Raw genomic sequence first — 19,269 nt, 5'->3', positions numbered from 1 at the left:
TATTTTTTGCATCTATTGATGTACAGTAAAAATACCATGAAGGGCTATACCTACCACATAGCCCCCATTACCATTACCAAATAACCAGTCAGTTGGCAGTGAAGAAGGGTCAATCGTTTATTAAGCAAAATACTCTATAGAGGAGCCTCTCCAACCTTCACCCATCAGGTGCGCGTAGAAGACTGCTGGCTTACAGTCAAAACCAAACATATATACTTTCGGTTCAACACATGAAGTCACCGTAAATGGAAAAACACCACTCGGCCCTTGGGCCCCAAGGAAGGACCATATATGGCACACATGATTGGTTCAAAGCTTTATTGTTTATTACTGGGGAGGTCAGGAGGGGTGACTCCCTTTCGTCCTGGTGCCCGGGAGTGTTGGCACGGCGCCTCCAGGAATGCGCTTATCGCACCCAAAGCCAGATGCGACCTTGAGTCCCAGGACAGAGGGAAAACAGTTTCCTTCAGCTGCTCTCAGTAACTCAAATGAACTGTGTCTTGACAACTACTGGAGAGTAACACGTGATCACAGCTTGTGTTCTGACACAGAGGAAAGAAGGTGGCGTCTGTATGGAACAAACAAAAAAATAAACCTTTTCCTACCGGCTAAAGCATATATTGGTTATGTTGTGTGCATATTAGGCAGAGAGGATATGTAGATACATCATGCTAACACAATATATATATGTCCGATACTCCCTGTGTATGCAAAATCTAATTTTTAGCCTTTTTAGCATGATGTAGCTAACTAAAATGGTTCAGTCTTCAAATATCCCTTCATCAATCTGCATTATATCCTTTATTTCTTGCTGAACTAATTGGGCTTTTACCGTTGCTGGGGAAGGACCGACCACAGAGGAGGTGAGTTTAGTAGCACAGTAAGAGCAACATGCGGGCCCACATTGTATGCAAAGGCAACAGGTGAATATGATACCGGCTATATCTGCCAGCACCATCCGAATTTTCCATCCCCAAGCGGACAACAGACCCCAGAACCAACCAGAGAGGGACCACGTACCAATTTCTATGTACTTCAGACGCCAAACGATTGCCAAATGAACAGAGGGGGCGTAGTCAGGGATATATACGCAACAGGAACTACAGATCATGCCGCATGCTTCTCCTCGATTAGCCAAGATAGCATCTAAAACCATACGATTCTGAAGCGAAACAAGCCTCGTCGCTTGAAGCGGTACAGTTAAATTGGTCAATATGCCCGCAGTAGTGTTAATCACCCTTTCAACTACTCTGGACAAACGCTGTACTTCCTTGCTAGTGATTATAGGTCCCCAAATAGGAAATACTCCTTTTACGATGTAAATGAAATGCTGTTCAGGGGTATCTGTTTGGTCTATGTCAATGGTATCGATCTCTCTTCTATATCTGGTAAGTGACAGGCTTCGTTTATCTAAACGATGACCCTTGTGGTAATTAGAAGGGGCTATATAAACTGGAGGGTACAAGAAAGACAAATAACAACGGCCGGTCCAGCCGCGGGGAAGCCAAGTATAGGCATTTTCTCCACAGACGAAATATACATTAGGGGGAGTCAACAATGGTGGACTACTAAAGGTACGTAACCGATAGGTATAATTGCATCGACTTTCCCCTACCGAGATGTACCCTGCTCCCTGAATACAAAATGCAGAGGTACTATTTAATATAGGTACTGGAATAGCCCTATCATCTGTAACATTTCTTTCTTTGAATTGTTGAAAATATTGGGTGAAATTGAACTCTGCAAAATCCAAAATGTCATTCTTTAACCAGGTGATGTTTTCATGTGTAGTATACATATTCATACACGCATTCGGATCTAAGGATCCCTCCCCATCATTTCCCTCTGGGTCAAATCCTTGGTGTACTTCTATATATGCTAGAATCATCTTGTAATCCTTCTCCGAATATCTTTGAGTATCTACTGTATAATGCATATACATAGAGAGTAATTTGAACCAAGCTTCGCAACTTATTAAATAAGACAGGGGTAAAAATATAAATAAATCATATTTGTGCATAACAGAGGGCAGAAGGCCACAGACCCAACAATTCGTAGTATTGGTAGCACTGTGTGTTTGATGAAGCATTTCAACAAATACATTTTTCGTGTAAGTCTGACGGTGCCTTTCCTTATGTGGGGCCAAGGTATAAAATACATGTTCCGGAGGCGGGGCAGTAGTTCCTAAGACAGTATGCATAGGGTGGTGAAACCCTCCCATTAATATTATTAACAAGGTCGCTATAATGACCACAAATGCGACTTTAACACATTGGGTCCATCTGGAAAAGACAGGCATATTTACAGGGAAGTGACGTGGTGCAAAAGGACGCTCCTCTTCGGGGATACAACGAACAAAAGGGTACATGCTAGCTAGAAGTCCAAAAATAAACTCGGGCAATGCAGTCCAACCTGCCAGAGGGTGCTTCTTTTCTGTGTCCGGCTAGAGCCTCACAGGCAGGCTCCTTTCGTTCATCACAAATAAGACCAAGCAACTGCTCACGTTGGAGTTATGTTCTCACACAACCCTTGAAGAGAACACAACCTGGGCCCTTTTAAACAGGAAATTCTGTCTTTCTTTCTGAACAGAGCAAGCAAATGTTTCAAGGCTCTCAGCGCGTTCAGTACAGTGTCTCGCTCAGTACTCCAGAAGCGTATCTAACAAACCCAAGTACTCAAGTCTCTCCCTATCTCCTACCATCTTCACCTGGGGTACCGTGTCGTTTTCTGGGCCGCAGATTGTATTGAACATGGCCAGGCGTTTCCTGATCAGGGAACAAAACAGAGAATGGCGAATCCGTTGCAACAGGGATACTACGAGCCTCTCGTTCAACTGCAGGGGGCAACAGAATCCGGGGCAATCACTCGTGCAGATGACAAAACTCCTTCCGAGCCCGGTGCTCCTTCTCCTTGCCCTTCTCCAACTTCCTGGGCATCAGAAAAAGGAACAAAGCGACTGGCTCATTCACTTTCCTGGGTCAAAACTCCTTCCTTGTTTCGCTGATCATAAGGAAGCGGGAGGGGCAGTTTCTTTACGTGCGAGACGTGGATCCAATATCTCTTGCCGTTCACCTAAACCGCGTCCGCGTGGCCAGTAGAATCTGAAAGGGCTCGGACCAACGAGGGTCCAGACTGGATTTCTGATGATAGTTGTGGACCAGAACCCACTGTCCTGGTTCCAAACGATGTCCGGGACCCTCCGGGAGGGGCTGCAAAACTGCTGAAACCTGTTGATGAATGGAACGAAGATCTTTAGTCAAGGCATACAGATAATCTGTCATCATAGGGTATTCAATATCACGAAACGTTCAGGGTCTCGGGATGCCCCAAACATTGGCACGGCACCCAAAGATCACCTCGTAGGGAGATATTCCAGAACGGGAATGTGGGGTAACTCGTATTGACATCAGTGCTAGTGGTAGTGGTAAGGCATCTGGCCACCTCAACCCAGTACTTTCTTGAATCTTTGCCAGTTTAAGTTTCAGTATTCCATTATGCTTCTCGAACAGTCCATTAGACTGAGGGTGTCGAGCCGCATGGAATTTCTGCTTAATTTCTGCTTAATTTGTAAGCCATTACAAACATGACTGATAAGATCTGCATTAAAGTGTCCCCCGTTATCACTCCAGATCACCCCAGGCAATCCATAGCGTGGGAAGTATTCTTTTATCAGAGCCTTTGCTGTTGCCAGAGCAGTGTTTTCTTTGGTCGGGTAGGCCTTCACCCATTTACTGAAGGCACACACCATGACCAGAACATACTTCAGATTATTCACACGCTCCAGCTGAATATAATCGATTTGGAGCATCTTGAAAGGAAAAGATGTTAGTGCAAAATTTCCACTCAGAACAGGTTCCCTACCTCCAGGATCATGTCGTAAACAAACCATGCAATATTGCACCAAATGAGCAGCAGTTCTTGGGATATTAGGATTATTCCACACAGGCTCTAGAAGTGCACAAATACCCTTTGCCCCAATATGTGCTGCGCCGTGTTGCCATGGTCACTACGGCATTCACTAATGCATTGGGCAACAACCATCGCTGTTTCTCAGATAAATCAATCCAGCAATCATTTGCATCTAATTTCCCCACTTCCTTCTCCCAGTGAGCCAGTTCAGCGGGGGTAGCTTCTTTCTGTATTTCTCGGACACTCTCCATTGTATTGTCAAACATGTCCATCTCCACCACCCACCTAGCAGAAGTAGTCACGAACATTGAGGTCATTTTGGATTTTGCAGTTTCTTTAGCAATCTGATCAGTAAAAGCGTTACCTTCACCTACTGTATCCACCACTGTCTTATGTGCACTGCATTTAACTACGGCCACCATTTCTGGTAATGTTAATGCTGTCAGTAATCGTAAAATCAAAGGGCCATGTTGTATTCTCTGACCATGGAAAGTAAGAAAACCCCTTTCCACCCACAGTCGGCCAAAGCTATGAGCCACGCCAAAGGCGTATTGGCTGTCTGTGTAAATATTTACTCTCAATCCTTCACTTAACTCACAGGCCCGAAGCAATGCCACTAACTCAGCTGCCTGTGCTGACAGTTAGGGTACTCGGGAAGCCTCAATCACAGTGCGTAGAGTAGTTATCGCATATGCAGCAGTTGTCGTGCCATCTGGTAACTTGAAACTAGAGCCATCAACATACAATTCCCCTTTAGGGTCAGATAGCGGAATGTCTGTGAGATCTACCCATCCCTTCATCTCTTCCTCCGTCCGAAATATACAATCATGTACATCATTGTTTTTCTCATCCGAAGGGAGGGTTAGGAACGTGGCGGGATTCAGATTGGCACAACGTTTAATTGTAATATGGGGAGCAAATAAAGTCAATTAGTAGCCTGTAAGACGCGCACTCGTAAGGTGCTGGGTCTTCATTTTGTTCAGTAATGTATCCACAGCATGCAGTACCATCACTGTGAGGTCAGTATTCAGAACCAGCCCTTCCGACTGTCGAATGGCCACCGCGACTGCAGCAGTTGCCCTTAAACAACTAGGAAGTGCTCTGGCGACGTTATCCAACACCGCCGAGAAATAAGCACAAGGTCTCTGCTTACCACCAAATCCTTGTGTCAACACAGAAAGCGAGCAACCGTCCACCTCGTGTACATAAAGCACAAAAGGTTTTCGGTAGTCAGGAGTACCCAAGACGGGTGCAGAGCAAAGCGCAGATTTCAAAGAATCAAAAGCTTTCTGACACTCATCAATCCAGGGTAGAGGTTCATGCACATCTTAATGGTCAAGTACAGGAGAAGTTTAGTGAGAAGAGAAAAATTAGGAATCCACTGGCGACAGTAAGAAGTTATGCCAAGAAATGCACGAACATCACGCTGAGTACGAGGTACAGACATGTTAGAAATGGTAGTCACACGCTCAGGGGTTAGTCTCCTCCCCTCTTTCGATAGTAGATGACCAAGGTAGGTCACCTCCTGTAGACAATATTGAAATTTGGAAAGAGATACTTTATTACCATTAGCCGCCAAATGAGACAATAATTTAACAGTGGGTTCTTTACAACCTTCTTCAGTGTCGGAAGCCACCAACAGATCATCGACATATTGCAAGAGCACATTACCAGGAGGCAAGGTCAAATCATCCAATAATGCTTTCAGAGCCTGACTATAAATACTAGGACTCTCAGTGTACCCCTGGGGAGCACGACAAAACCGGAAGCTGCGACCAGATAAGGAGAAGCCGAAAATATGACGCCAATCAGGGTGAATTGGAATGCTAAAGAAAGCATTCTTTAAATCAATAACGGAAAAATATTTAGCAGTGGGGGGAATCATCGTGAGGATAGTAGTGATGTCAGAAACCACAGGGTATTGCGGCACCACTATTTTCTTAATTTTCTCGCAGGTCAATCACAAAGCGATAAGTATCAACATGGTCAGGATTGCTCCTGAAAATCGGTAAAATGGGACTGTTGCATATATTGGCATGCCGTTTCCTCCACCACACCATTTTCGATCAAATCTTGTATGATGGAGAGCAAAGCTTTCTCACCTTCTGGAGAAATTTTGTATTGAGGTATCCGCGGTAAACGAGCATTTTGTTTCAAAGTAATAGAAACCGGTGGTATCTTTAACAATCCTACATCTGTGTCACCTGTGTCCCGCAGTGTCGCTGGGATAGCAGCAAACTCAGGAGGGAGGGGTTCATTTTTAGCGAAACACTGCAAAGTATGTTTACCAGGGGATTGTATAGTCAGATAAACACCATCAGGGGACTAATGAATCTGTGCATGCAGTTTCTTCAACAGATCCAATCCTTAAAGATTCTCCCCACATTGTGAAGTCAACAGAAACGGAGAGTCCACTGTAACCGGACCAATTGTAAACGGAATAGGTTTAGAAATGGGGCTCACCACCGGAATTCCAGAAAATCCTACCGAAACATTATTCTGCCCGGACAGAGCAGCCCCTGGGACCAGCGAACGAGAAATGAAACTATTCATCGCACCCGTATCAACTAAAAAGTTTTCAGATGTCCCCATCAACTGCCCTTGCACATAAGGGCCTTCCTGTTCAATGGGTTCTGACACCTGGCCCCCACTCTGTCCTTGGCTGTCCTATGTGTAAGCATACCCTTCGGTCCCATCAATCACACAGTCTTCGCTATAGTACTGCCTACCTCTCGGATTATTGAAATAATTATTTTCAGATTCGCCGTGCGTTGTCTCCTCTCTCCGCATATCACTCCGATCCACACCATCTCGACCTCTTCCTCTCCCTCTTATTGCCCCATTCTGAGCCAGCAACAATGGACACTGAGATCGCCAATGGCCTTCCTGTTTACAGTAGGCGCACTGGTTTATTCCCAAAGCAACGCCTGGTCCTCCGCCTCATCCTGTTCCCGCCCACCTTGGGACAAACCCTCTACCCTCTCTCTCTCTGCCTCGTCCCCTGATGACTTGCTGTAACAACACTCGTGTCTTAAGATCCTTTGCTTTCTTTTCCGTCTTATCCTTACTCTCATTTTCCCTATGTTCGTAGTACTGAGCCATACTCAGTATAACCAAAGGTGTAGAAGTGGCTTGTAGCCACGCGGAGACTTCTGGTAACAGATTTGTCACAAAACGATTAACAAATAATCGTATACCACCCTCCACTGACAAATCTTGCCCACTAAAGTCAATGAATACACCCTCAAATCTAGTGAAGAAATCCGAAAGACATTCGTCCTTCTTCTGCTTACACGCTGTCAATTTGTCCTAATCTACCTTACGGGGTGGAATTAAGGAATGCATGTAGGTAATAATCCGACCCGGTAAAGCCAATAGTTCGGGTTTTGGTTTATCACCAGGCTTTCGATCCTTATCCCAATCTTTAATCTGAACCCAAGTCCCACCCAACTATGTGGCATGGTCCTGGTCATGCACCTGACGCCACACGTCAACGGGGACTAGTAACCCAAAAAATAGCTCTATGTCAGCTAGGGTCATAACAGCTGAGGAGGCTGCTTCTGTAAGCTCTTTATAGTAAGCCATAGGGTTCTTTCGGGGTTCGGGGAGTTGTGACTTTAGCGAAAGGACTTCACTCCTTTGCCAAGGGGTATAAACCCATTGTTCTTGAAATTGCGCCTCCACACGAGGTCTAGTTACTACATTCTGATTGTTTCTTAATTCTGGTATTTCAGGATGGAAGATAGGATGGACTTTCCGCATAGGGTGCTGGGAGTCCCAGGTTGTACATTTCGAGTTCATCCGCCCTCGATAATTCAATAAAACCCCGACGTTCAGGTACACTTCCTCTAGTCCTAATTCAGACTTTTGAGCCCGGTCCCGAATGTCATACATCACTTGTGGGGCCTTCCCTCCCAGGAAACACTGCTCCCATAGAGAAATAAGACGTATGGCCATGTGCTCTAGGGCATGCTGCTGGGAAACATCCTTTACAACGAAACTTTTACAACGCAGTGCTATTACAACACAGGTTTTACAACAAAAAACATTACAACGCATTGCACTGGGGGGCGCTCTAGGATAGGGAATAGATTTACTTTACTATCCAACACCTTCCCTACTATCCACGGGGACTGGAGTTGGAATAGTAAATTAAACTATTCACTATCCAGCACCCCAAAGCGCTATGCGTTGTAACAGCATGCGTTGTAAAAACTGCGTTGTAACAGCATGCATGGTAAAAGCATGCGTTGTAGTGTCATACATCCCATGCTGCTGCATAACATGCTCATAATCTCGAAGTGTACTCCATACATCAGCTAAAGTATAAATAGGATTGCGCATCCACTGGGATGACTGATTCGCAATCGTCTGGTTTTCTTCTAGTCCTACCGCCGAACGAGTAAACAACCTTCGTGCGCCAAGTTCCCCCAGAGCACGAGAGGGAGTAGGGTCAGCTAGAGTTGGGGTCGTGCTCGAGGACTGGGAAGCCCAAGCGGAAGTTGGGGAGACAAAACAACTGTGGACATAGTGGGAGACGGCAATGCATCGGGCCATAAAGTAGCCGATCCAAATGCTGAGGGAGATAAAACAGAGGACGTTCCCAGAGGGACGGGGAGAGAGGAAACAACAGGCGCAGAAGCCGTTGGAGCCGGAGTTAAAGGGACCACAGGATATATGCATTGTGGAGCATAAGGGGGAGGTGGACGCGCATCCAATACATCCTCTATCTCATCCTCTGGCTCAGTCCTAGTTACGTAGCTTTTATCCACCTGTAATCTAAATTGTCTATCTGTACAATCAATTACTTTTGAGCTTTATCGTAAGCTATGGCTTTCTGTGTAATCGTCTCACCTCCTTTCATTATACATAACTTTTCCTCCCTGCTGCGTCTACGCTTTGCTTCCTTGTGCCACGTGTTTAAAGAATCAAACATTGCCTGCCGACTTCGTTTAGAAAACAATCGATCCTGCAAGAAATGTGTCTTTTTCTCATCAAAGGACTCAGTTAAGGGCCATTGTAGTTCCACATTGTCTTTAGTATATTTATGCCATAGCGCATTAAACAGAATGGGTGAAATACCATGTTTGACATGCATATCATAACTTGGGCTGCCCTCTGGTGGGGTAGGTTGACTTTCATCCAAACGTGTGCCTTTCCGGCGACAACAACATCCAAAACACAATTTACTAAAACACGGCATAATGATTGTTGACAGTTAAATCTCATTCAGGAAACAATCTTTCAAACATGTCCATGTTCACACATCCTCACCATTGTCACTTATTTTCAGAATCAAACACGGACAAAACAATACATACATATGTACACCAAGAAAGAATTTTCAAAATGACATGTCTTTTCCAAACAAAAGAACGGAGCCTGTTGACTCCCGTTCATGGAGAACTAATCAATTCAGATTCCAGACCAACAGATACCAAAATCAAGCAGTCCAAAGACTACCAAGAGACAGTCGGACAGGTATTAACCACAGCCTGTCCTACAGACCATCCCGAAGCCTTCCTGGTTCACCCCCGGGACTATTCTGACTAAGCCCGCTGCCTTAGCGTCGCTTCAGATATGTCCCAAAGGCTACCCAGGTACAACCACGGGCCTTTCCGTGACCAGTCCGGCCGGGTGCGCACCGCACAAGCCACACCAAGGCGTCTGATCGACGTCTCTATTATTGACAAAACAAGTCCGTGGAGCATCTACCCGTGCAGCCACAATGCTGCCCCGTCAGACCCCCAAAGTTCTCCGTGGTACACCGACCACCAAATCCAATACAGTTAACTGTTTCGAAAGCACTGCTCAACAGCGCGTTCCACAAGACATCAAAACAATTCACTCACCTGGTGCATGCAGGTACAATTGCGTATTCTCCACTGCCAACTCCTGAAGACCAACATGGTCAGCTCCCGGGTTACGCCTGTAGGACTCCGGCGAAGGGTCATTAGCAGCTAGGGCTCCCTGATCGCGAGAGTGGAGTCAGTCAGAATTTTCGGTCAGTCCACCCACTCGACCAGAGCTCCCCTTTCTTTGTCCTTTTCTACCCTGTTACGGGAGGATGACCCTATCGTGGAGTCCCACCAGAGTCGCCAACTGATGTACAGTAAAAATAACATAAAGGGCTATACCTACCACATAGCCCCCATTACTATGACCAAATAATCAGTCAGTTGGCAGTGAAGAAGGGTCAATCGTTTATTAAGCAAAATACCCTATAGAGGAGCCTCTCCAACCTTCACCCATCAGGTGCGCGGAGAAGACTGCTGGCTTACAGTCAAAACCAAACATATATACCAAAATATATATACTTTCGGTTCAACACATGAAGTCACCGTAAATGGAAAAACACCACTCGGCCCTTGGGCCCCAAGGAAGGACCATATATGGCACACATGATTGGTTCAAAGCTTTACTATTTATTACTGGGAAGGTCAGGAGGGGTAACTCCCTTTCGTCCTGGTGCCCGGGAGTGTAGGCACGGCGCCTCCAGGAATGCGTTTATCGCACCCAAAGCCAGATGCGACCTTGAGTCCCAGGACAGAGGGAAAACAGTTTACCTTCAGCTGCTCTCAGTAACTCAAATGAACTGGGACTTGACAACTACTGGAGAGTAACACGTGATCACAGCTTGTGTTCTGACACAGAGGAAAGAAGATGGCGTCTGTATGGTTCTCGGCCTTTTCTATTAGTATGGAACAAACAAAAAAATAAACCTTTTCCTACCGGCTAAAGCATATATGGGTTATGTTGTGTGTATATTAGGCAGAGATGATATGTAGATACATCATGCTAACACAATATATATATGTCCGATACTCCCCGTGTATTCAAAATCTAATTTTTAACCCTCATCAGTATGATCAATGCAATATTACAACCCCCCCCCGTCCCAATAAGAAAAAAGGTGTAAAATTGTATATTTTCTATGTTTCGTATTTGGTCATATTAATCTTAGTACTATTGTAATGAATGTGTTTTTCGGCTGATAGAGAATGTATAACAGTATGCATATTTGTATTTAATTTATTATGTTTGTTGAACTCAAGTTTACACATATATACAAGTATCCTGTACAGCTTAAACAATAAAAGAAATGAAAATATGTCAGTGGCTGTTTTGTGTTTCTTTTTCAGATGATATAGTACAGCGGTATGACAACTTATTCAAGTCAGTAAATGATCGCAATGAGAAGCTTCAGGTAACTCTGACTCGATCCCTAAGCGTACAGGACGGCCTGGATGAAATGCTGGATTGGCTGGGAGGAGTTGAAAAGGGTCTCAAAGAGCAGGCCCAAGTGCCTTTGAATTCCGGCGCCATCGAGGAGATCCTTAGTAACAGCATTGTAAGTAATTTCCTTTCTAATGTGATTTTATATAATGATTCATCAGTGAGACGTGTATACTTTCTTTACAAAATTGACTGACCTTATCTGAAAAGATACTTTGCTATATATCCAGAATCCTGAAACAACTATTCAGTCCTCAGAATGGACAGGGTAGGCATCAGGTACTGCTAGTGGTCATGCACTAATTTACTAGATGGCGAGTGAAAGGGTGTCTCCACTCATCTCAAATAGAATTGGAGTTTGATATGTCACTGTGCTTCCATTTCTGTTTAGAGGAATTAGAAAACGACCCTCATTCAGGGTGGACGTGGACTAAACTTTTTTTGGTTTAACCATTTTGCTCCCAAGGTGCATGCATACTCCCGTTGCCAGGGCTATTATATATTATAAATATAAATAAGCTCCAAACTTTTTTGGGGGAAGATGTTTGCAGATTTGTCGAATAAGTTATTAAAAAACACAAAAACGGCTTTAACCATGGCTACATAGTTGCTATGATTGACTGTGTTAAATACAAATAATATTATATATATATATATATATATATATATATATATATATATATATATATATATATATATACTTGTGAACAAGGAGCCTAGTGCCCCGAAAAGCATAGAGTTGTCTGTGCCAATAAATCACACTTGTGAAGCAGTTTGGGCCACAGGGTGTATTTTTTCAGAGGGACGGGAACACGCTGTGTTTTGGATAATTGGGGGTTCGCTATCCCACGTTGAACGCCATGGCTAAACTTTGTGTTCGCACACTGAAAGGAAAATGTACTCTAAGTTCATTGGTTCCCCACCAAACATTTGGGGCTAATTTTGAATGTGGCTATATACATTTATTTTTCTCTCTCTCTGACTAGTTATGGAAATTTTATTTTGTGATTGATCAACCCATTTGCTCCCCCTCGTGAAACATGAGTGTACTTGGTAAACTGCTCTACCCTATTTACACATTAAGTTAATCTTTTTGGGAGTTTATTTATAAGTTTAAACATTGTGAGAAGACCATAGTAAAGGTATTGGGCTATCCACAAAGTTACAACTTTGTGGGTGTGTACCTCTGTAGGTTGGAAAGTTCCTGGTGTATTACCCATGTGACACCCTTTTCCTCATGCTATCATTCTAGCAGAACTTGAACATTTTCTTGGGCAAGAGACCCAAACCATGAGTTTCCTGATGAATGTACTATTTGGTCATGGCCTACTATTGCTCACCAACAAAGTGCCAGAAGTTGCTAAGTGACAGAGGCCACCTTAAGTGGTACTTCTTGTATCAAGGTTTAATGACCATGCTGCAACATTACTCATGCTTGATGGCAGGTGATTATAGTAGTGAGTGATGTAACCGGCTACTTGCTGTCCCTGGATAACCAAGGGAGCACGTCATGACTGGGGCCCCTTTATGGTATATGTAGCATGAGTGAGAATGCTTGAAAACAATCAAGGATGGTTACCTATCTTAGGTTCTTCCTGTTTGCATAGAACCATTACGTTTTTAGGATGTTCCATGTAATTAGTGTTAGTCAGAGCCTGCTTTCTTCCTTCACCTTTACGTCCCACTGTCTCTGGAACATCTAACTCTCTCTAGAGCATCTGTAAAGCCAATGCAGCTGTCCGGTTTGACTACACATCCAAAAGAAGGGTGGAGTGCCCTTTTTTGTTCTCTTGACTATGACCAAACAACTTTCAGAAGGTGAATTTGTGATCTAACCTGAGCTATAGCAACAGACATCATTGGCCAAAGTACAATACTAGGTAGCATACCTCTTACAGTACCAGAGGTGGCCACCCCCACTCTGCATTCTGTGCATTGTACTGCTGGAAGAGAAATCATGCAGGGTGCAGTATAGAAACCTAGGAGGACATCTGGATCTTATTGTCATGGTGATATGGCAAACTGAAAGGAACATGTACTCCAAGTTCATTGGTTTCCCACCAAACATTTGGCACTAATTTTGAATTTGGCTGCATAGTTAAATTGTACCAACTGACCCGAGGATGGATATAAGCTGATCCCTGCAGTGCATCCAGTGTTCACCTTATCTTTTAATTGAAGAAATCCCTGCACACGCATGCAGAGGATCAGAGACACAATTCGTCTGCCTCCTTTTAAGGGTGAGGGTGATGCCTCAGTGACTGGCGTGGGGACTCCTCCTCCTCCTTTGCCCTGCCTAAAGCACTTGCTTCACCAGAGCTACAGCTGCAGATGTGCCCATACACATACAGGCATCAGATATTTAGCATGGCTAAGTAAGACACCAAAACTGGAGGCTTTATATTTGCTGCTGAGCTCTATCCAAAGAAGCTCATTACTTTGAGTGTTGTGCTCGAGAACCTGACATCATTGTTGGCTTGAGGCTAATGTGTGACCCTTTGAGGCACTCTGAGTTGGTGGTCATCATCCTTGTGAGCCCCTGCACCTGGAGCACAAAGCTTCCATCATCCACCCATAATCCTATTCAGCACAAAGTGTGGTTGCCTGTGACCCAGTGTTGGGCCATGAACACTTCATGAGCCTCTAACCAGAAGCTGGCATCCTACAGAGACTGCCCTTACACCATTACGGCACCAACTGATAATAACTCTATGAGCAGCCAGCACCCACTTCAGCCATGTTCAACTCCTGAAGAGTGTGCATCACCGCAAAGACCACACCCACACTGTGAGGCCTTCCATGTACCACAGTTGAACAGGGCGGTCAAAACCATGGTTCTCCGCCTCTATCTAGCCTGGCTACCCTCAGAAAGACACTCAACTATTGTGAGAGACTGCATGCATAATAAGCTATGTACAGATTTTGTTCTGGCTGGAAAGACACTGCTGTTGCCTAGGTGAAAACAGTATTGTGATTGTAACCCTGTATTTGCTGCGTGTGTAACTCTGGTAAGTGCCATAGAACTTAGCTAAGGAACTGAGCATATTTAATTATTAATTAATAAAAGGCATGTCTTTTATAAACAAATAGTACTTCTTGGACCATATATTGTTTGCATAAGATACTTGTGTTGTGTGAACTAGTTGTTCTGGCCCACACCACCCTCTATGAGTAAGCTTTGACAGTAACTGTATGACTTCAGTGCCCACCCCCCCTTAAGTCAAAGCCTGAGCCTAAAAAGGAGGTACTTGATATTTCAGTGATCTTGCTGTTACTGTTATATCTTGTTCCTGTGTTTCCAAGGACCTCATCAGTACTTTTTACAAGAATTGGTTCAATGCCCTTGATTTACCCATGCCTCGGAGAACAGCCTCCGAACAATTCAGTGACTACACCTCTGCCCATCCCTTGGAATTTCCCCTCCCCTCCCCTACACCTAAACTTAATTCCGTGTAATCCCACCATAGATGCAGATTTTCCCAGGTGCTAAATTGCATCTGTGGGCATAAATGTCTGCAGATCATTAATGTTTGAATTAGGGCCTTCATTTTTTAATACACATTGATTTGATATACACCCATTTGTGTATTACACCCTTGAAATCACCATTTTGTGCTTTGTTCACCGTCTAATTTTTTAACCATTCAATTTATGGGGGTTGTGTAGGATGAGGCCTATGGCTAGGTAGTACTTTTGGTCCAGTGTCTTGAAAACCTGGTGTCAGATTGGTAATTGTATAGTCAATGATTATACATTGGCAGACTCAGAGAATGTTTTTCCCCGCTTTAAAAATCTTTAAAATGGCACGAAGAAGAATATTTTGAAGGTACAAAATTATTCTTATTTTGTTTGCTTCAGATGTTAGAACAAGCCATTGTGAGTCGACAAAGCAGTATCAACGCAATGAACGAAAAGGTGAACAAGTTCATGGAGACTGCAGATACTTCCACTGCCTCTTCACTGCAGCGGAAGATGACTGATTTATCCAAACGCTTTAGTGATGCAAGTGGTCAACAAAAAGAACAGTTTGCGTCGATGGAGAATTTGAAAGCCAAAGTAGAGCTGTTTGAGGGAGTTTCAGAAAAGGTGAAGTGCTTTTTAGAAAAGACGTCACAGGCTCTTTCTGAAAATGATGCCCCCGGAAAGGACGTCACAGAACTGTCTCAATACATGCAGGTATTTCCCAACTATTTCTTTTGGTATTATTTGTGTTACAGTTTTATTTTTCCAAACACAAAACTGGATATTACAGGGGGAAGTTTGAAGGAGTTGGCATAGACATCTTCCCTCCTGAAAATGATTGTCACACATAAAACTCTAGAGGGCTGATTTACATTTTGGCAGAGAGGTTACTTCTTGGAAGTGGCCTGTTCACCCATACTGAAGGTCCGCCCACTTCACTGACACTCGGGCAGACCTAAAGTATGTCATTGACATACTGCCCTGCTGGCCCAATGGAATAAAGTCTGTCAGAGGTCTAGCTACTTTACTGCCTGCCCGATTTTTACTCTCCCTCATGCCATGAAAGTCCTGGCGGTAAGGGACAGTTAACTGCTCCCCTCACCATGGGAGAAAATTTGCATATTTTACTCCGTCACCCTGACAGAACACAATCCACACACTGATCTCTAAATCAGGCACTTAGGGCAAGATTCGGCAAACTTTGTACTATGAGTTGTTGTGTCTTACTGATGGTGATATGACTTACTCCTGGCTATCCAAGCCTAATTCACAAAGCATTTCTTGTGAACAGAAATGCCTTATTGTAAATTTAGATGTGTTTTATTCATGTCATTCCAGGTGTAAGACAGTCTTAGAACTACTTATAGCAAAATATTTGTATATTTGGCTCTAAAAGTTGGGTGCTTTTATCAGGCTACAACATGACACCATCCCCATATTTCTGATCTGCACTCATGAAGCTGGAGTACATGCTGGCACAAATGTTTGCCCATAAGATGTCAGTGGATCACCTATCCCTTTTGGAACCATACTTATGTATGAGCCAGAGAAATACCTGTTGGCCTTAAGAAATGTCAGATTTGGAAAAATGCACCATTCTGTCAGTCAATAAAGTTTAATATTTGAAAGATTGCATCCTGGTTATAGTGGGTCTGAGGTTTTAGTTCTTGTGATTGCATAACTCAAGAATTTAGGTATTACAAGTAAATTCTCCAAATCTATTTGTGCAGGAGACCAAGATAGAGCTGATCGACCACAAGAAAGATGTTGAGGTTTTACAACAGCTGCTTGAAGAAATATCAGTTTATGGTCTTCCTGGAGACAGAACTCTTGTCAGTGAAAAAGTAAATGGTTTGTCCAAGAAATTCAGGGAACTGGAAGAAGCTGTGAAGGAAAAGTGAGTATGAGCTCTTGAAGAGTTGCAATAGTTGTTTCATGTTTAACTGTGGATTTCACATATATTTATTTCATGGCACCTGTTAGTTGCTGTAAAATACCTAAAATGTTGATTCAACAGAACAAAAATCAGAACATGCATCTACAGCATAATTTTCTTCTAGGCTAATATTGCCTGGGTATATTAAAACACATACTGTGGCCTTGGAACATAATAAGGCACATTGTTTCTTTCTCTACCCCCTTTTGGAGCTGGGTAGGGCGAGCAGTGGGTTGGAGCCATTGCTATTTGATTGTTGCTTTTAATTTAGATGCAGCATCTGCAGCAGCTGTAAAACAACACTAACCTGATGGGTGGTAGCTGGGGCACAATTTCTATTATCTATATATATAAAAACAAAAGTATGTCCGTTTGTCCTTTATGCATTACTACACCATTCATCCGATCGGCATGAAACTTTGGTAAGTTGTTGAGTACACTCCCGCGAAGCTTTCAGGCAAAAAAAATAATAATAATTTTAAAAGAGTTGTTGAGTACACTCTCGCAAAGGTTTCTGGCAAAAAAAAAAAATCTTTCCAATACTGAACGTTTACAGTTTCCGGTGCGACTCGCTTTTGCAATGACCATCAACAAAGCACAAGGACAATCGCTGCAAGTGTGTGGACTAGATTTGGAGAATCCGTGCTTTTCACATGGACAACTGTATGTGGCCAGCTCATGCGTCGGAAAACCTTCTGATTTATTCGTGTACGCACCAGACGGAAAAACAAAAAATACTGTGTATCTACAAGCACTCGAATAAATAAACAGAATTAAAACAACACTTTATGCATTACTATACGATTCATCCGATCGCCATGAAACTTTGGGAAGTTGTTGAGTACACTCCCGCGAAGGTTTCTGGCAAAACAAAATTTAAAAATGACCCAGAAAGGCCCTCATAATCTTTCTAATACTGAAATTGACAGCGGATTTGCGAGCATCGTCGACAGTTATGCCCCCAAACGGAAATCGATTTGTCGAACTACATCTAAAGCACGAAAGAAAAAAGGCATTACAAGCTTCAGAAACAGACGAGCAACGGGAAGCAAGATTAGAAGCTGTTCGAACACAAACTGGTCAAGCACGTTCTTCTCAAACGAACGAGCAACGAAAATCAAGATTGTAAGCCGATCGAGTACGCACTGCTCAAGCCCGTTCTTCACTGAGAAGTAAAGGTGCCCCTTAGTTATTTGAGGTTCAAGAGGAGGGGGGAGAAGAGAATACTGCACACAATTAGACCTCTTATCTAACCTATATACTTTCAAACTGGTAGCCACTCTACTATTTCTTAAATGCACAGAGCATATATTATGCTCTGTGCATTTAAGAAATAGTAGAGTGGCTGCCATTTCTTAAATGCACAGAGCATATATTATGCTCTGTGCATTTAAGAAATAGTAGAGTGGCTGCCAGTTTGAAAGTATATAGGTTAGATAAGAGGTCGCCACTCTACTATTTCTTAAATGCACATATTATGCTCTGTGCATTTAAGAAATAGTAGAGTGGCTGCCAGTTTGAAAGTATATAGGTTAGATAAGAGGTCTAATTGTGTGCAGTATTCTCTTCAAGCCCGTTCTTCACAACCGAACGAGCAACGAGAATCAAGATTGGAAACAGATAGATTATGCACTGCTCAAGCACGCTCGAATGAAATAGGAGAGCAACGAGAATCAAGATTGGAAACCGATCAATGGGAAGCAAGATTAGAAGCTGTTCGAACACAAACTGGTCAAGCACGTTCTTCTCAAACGAACGAGCAACGAAAATCAAGATTATAAGCCGATCGAGTACGCACTGCTCAAGCCCGTTCTTCACAAACGAACAAGCAACGAGAATCAAGATTGGAAACAGATAAGATTACGCACTGCTCACGCCCGCTCGAATGAAACAGGAGAGCAACGACAATCAAGATTGGAAACCGAACAATTATGCACTGCTCAAGCCCACTCGAATGAAACAGGAGAGCAACGAGAGCAGCAACGCACGACGGGTAAGCTAGTTGTGAATGAAATGAAAGTCCATGTTGAATACTGCTACTACTGTGGAGCTGCTAACAGTTGTTGAAGTGGTTATTCACTGCTGGAATTAAAAGGTTGTGCATGCTGAACAAGCACTAAGTCCACAGGCTCTGAAAACAGGACTGATGTTGGCCCATGTGCTGCATCTTACCGTATCAGTCTCAGCCACACTTCTCAGCACAGTCTGACTCCTTGGCCACATCTCTGCCGTAAGTGTTCAAATGTGCTTTAATTTTGGGGCCATGTGCCTACACTGTATATCTGAGTGCAGTGAAGAGCTGGAACCCAGTGTCTCCTTGTGGTTACAAAGAGTGAGGCCACTGGTGAATCCCCAAAGCAACCCCACTGGTGAATCCCCATTCAACCGTCACTGTGTCTTAAACTATTATTAATATAGCCACTATCAAGGAAAAACATCTTTCATTACTGTAGAGAATGTTTGGGTGTTTGCAGTGCAGCTGTCAAACAGACCTTTAGGTTACAATATACATGGATTTGGCTTTGTGACTGCCCCTTTTAACCACTGTTTTTCGTCAACCAGGCCTTTTCTTTTTTTTATTTTTTTAAAACCTTTATTTGTACAGAAAGGATATACAAGGCTGGGCCTACAACCGATCTGGCCGGCCACGACATGTGAAAGCAGTCAAAAATTCCAAAATAGTAGTCACAGAATCAGAGTAAAATTGTACATTCAATATAGTCGCT

The 19,269-nt window shown here is 43.5% G+C and overlaps 1 protein-coding gene across 2 annotated transcripts in view; it reads left to right on the top strand.

The window, feature by feature from the left end:
• Positions 1-19,269, top strand: part of DST (dystonin) — a 1,569,532-nt gene that overhangs the window by 1,010,591 nt on the left and 539,672 nt on the right. For both annotated transcript variants that reach the window (XM_078647976.1, XM_078647975.1), the window contains 3 exons: positions 11,052-11,260; positions 15,004-15,321; positions 16,338-16,504. In XM_078647976.1, coding sequence (XP_078504102.1) covers positions 11,052-11,260; positions 15,004-15,321; positions 16,338-16,504 — 694 coding nt within the window. The remainder of the gene's footprint in view (positions 1-11,051; positions 11,261-15,003; positions 15,322-16,337; positions 16,505-19,269) is intronic.

This window comes from Lissotriton helveticus, chromosome 6 (assembly GCF_964261635.1).
Source record: "Lissotriton helveticus chromosome 6, aLisHel1.1, whole genome shotgun sequence".
NCBI classification, from domain to species: Eukaryota; Metazoa; Chordata; class Amphibia; order Caudata; family Salamandridae; genus Lissotriton; species Lissotriton helveticus.
The sequence above is the reverse complement of the archived record's forward strand: the minus strand, read 5'-3'. Positions and strand labels throughout refer to the sequence as shown.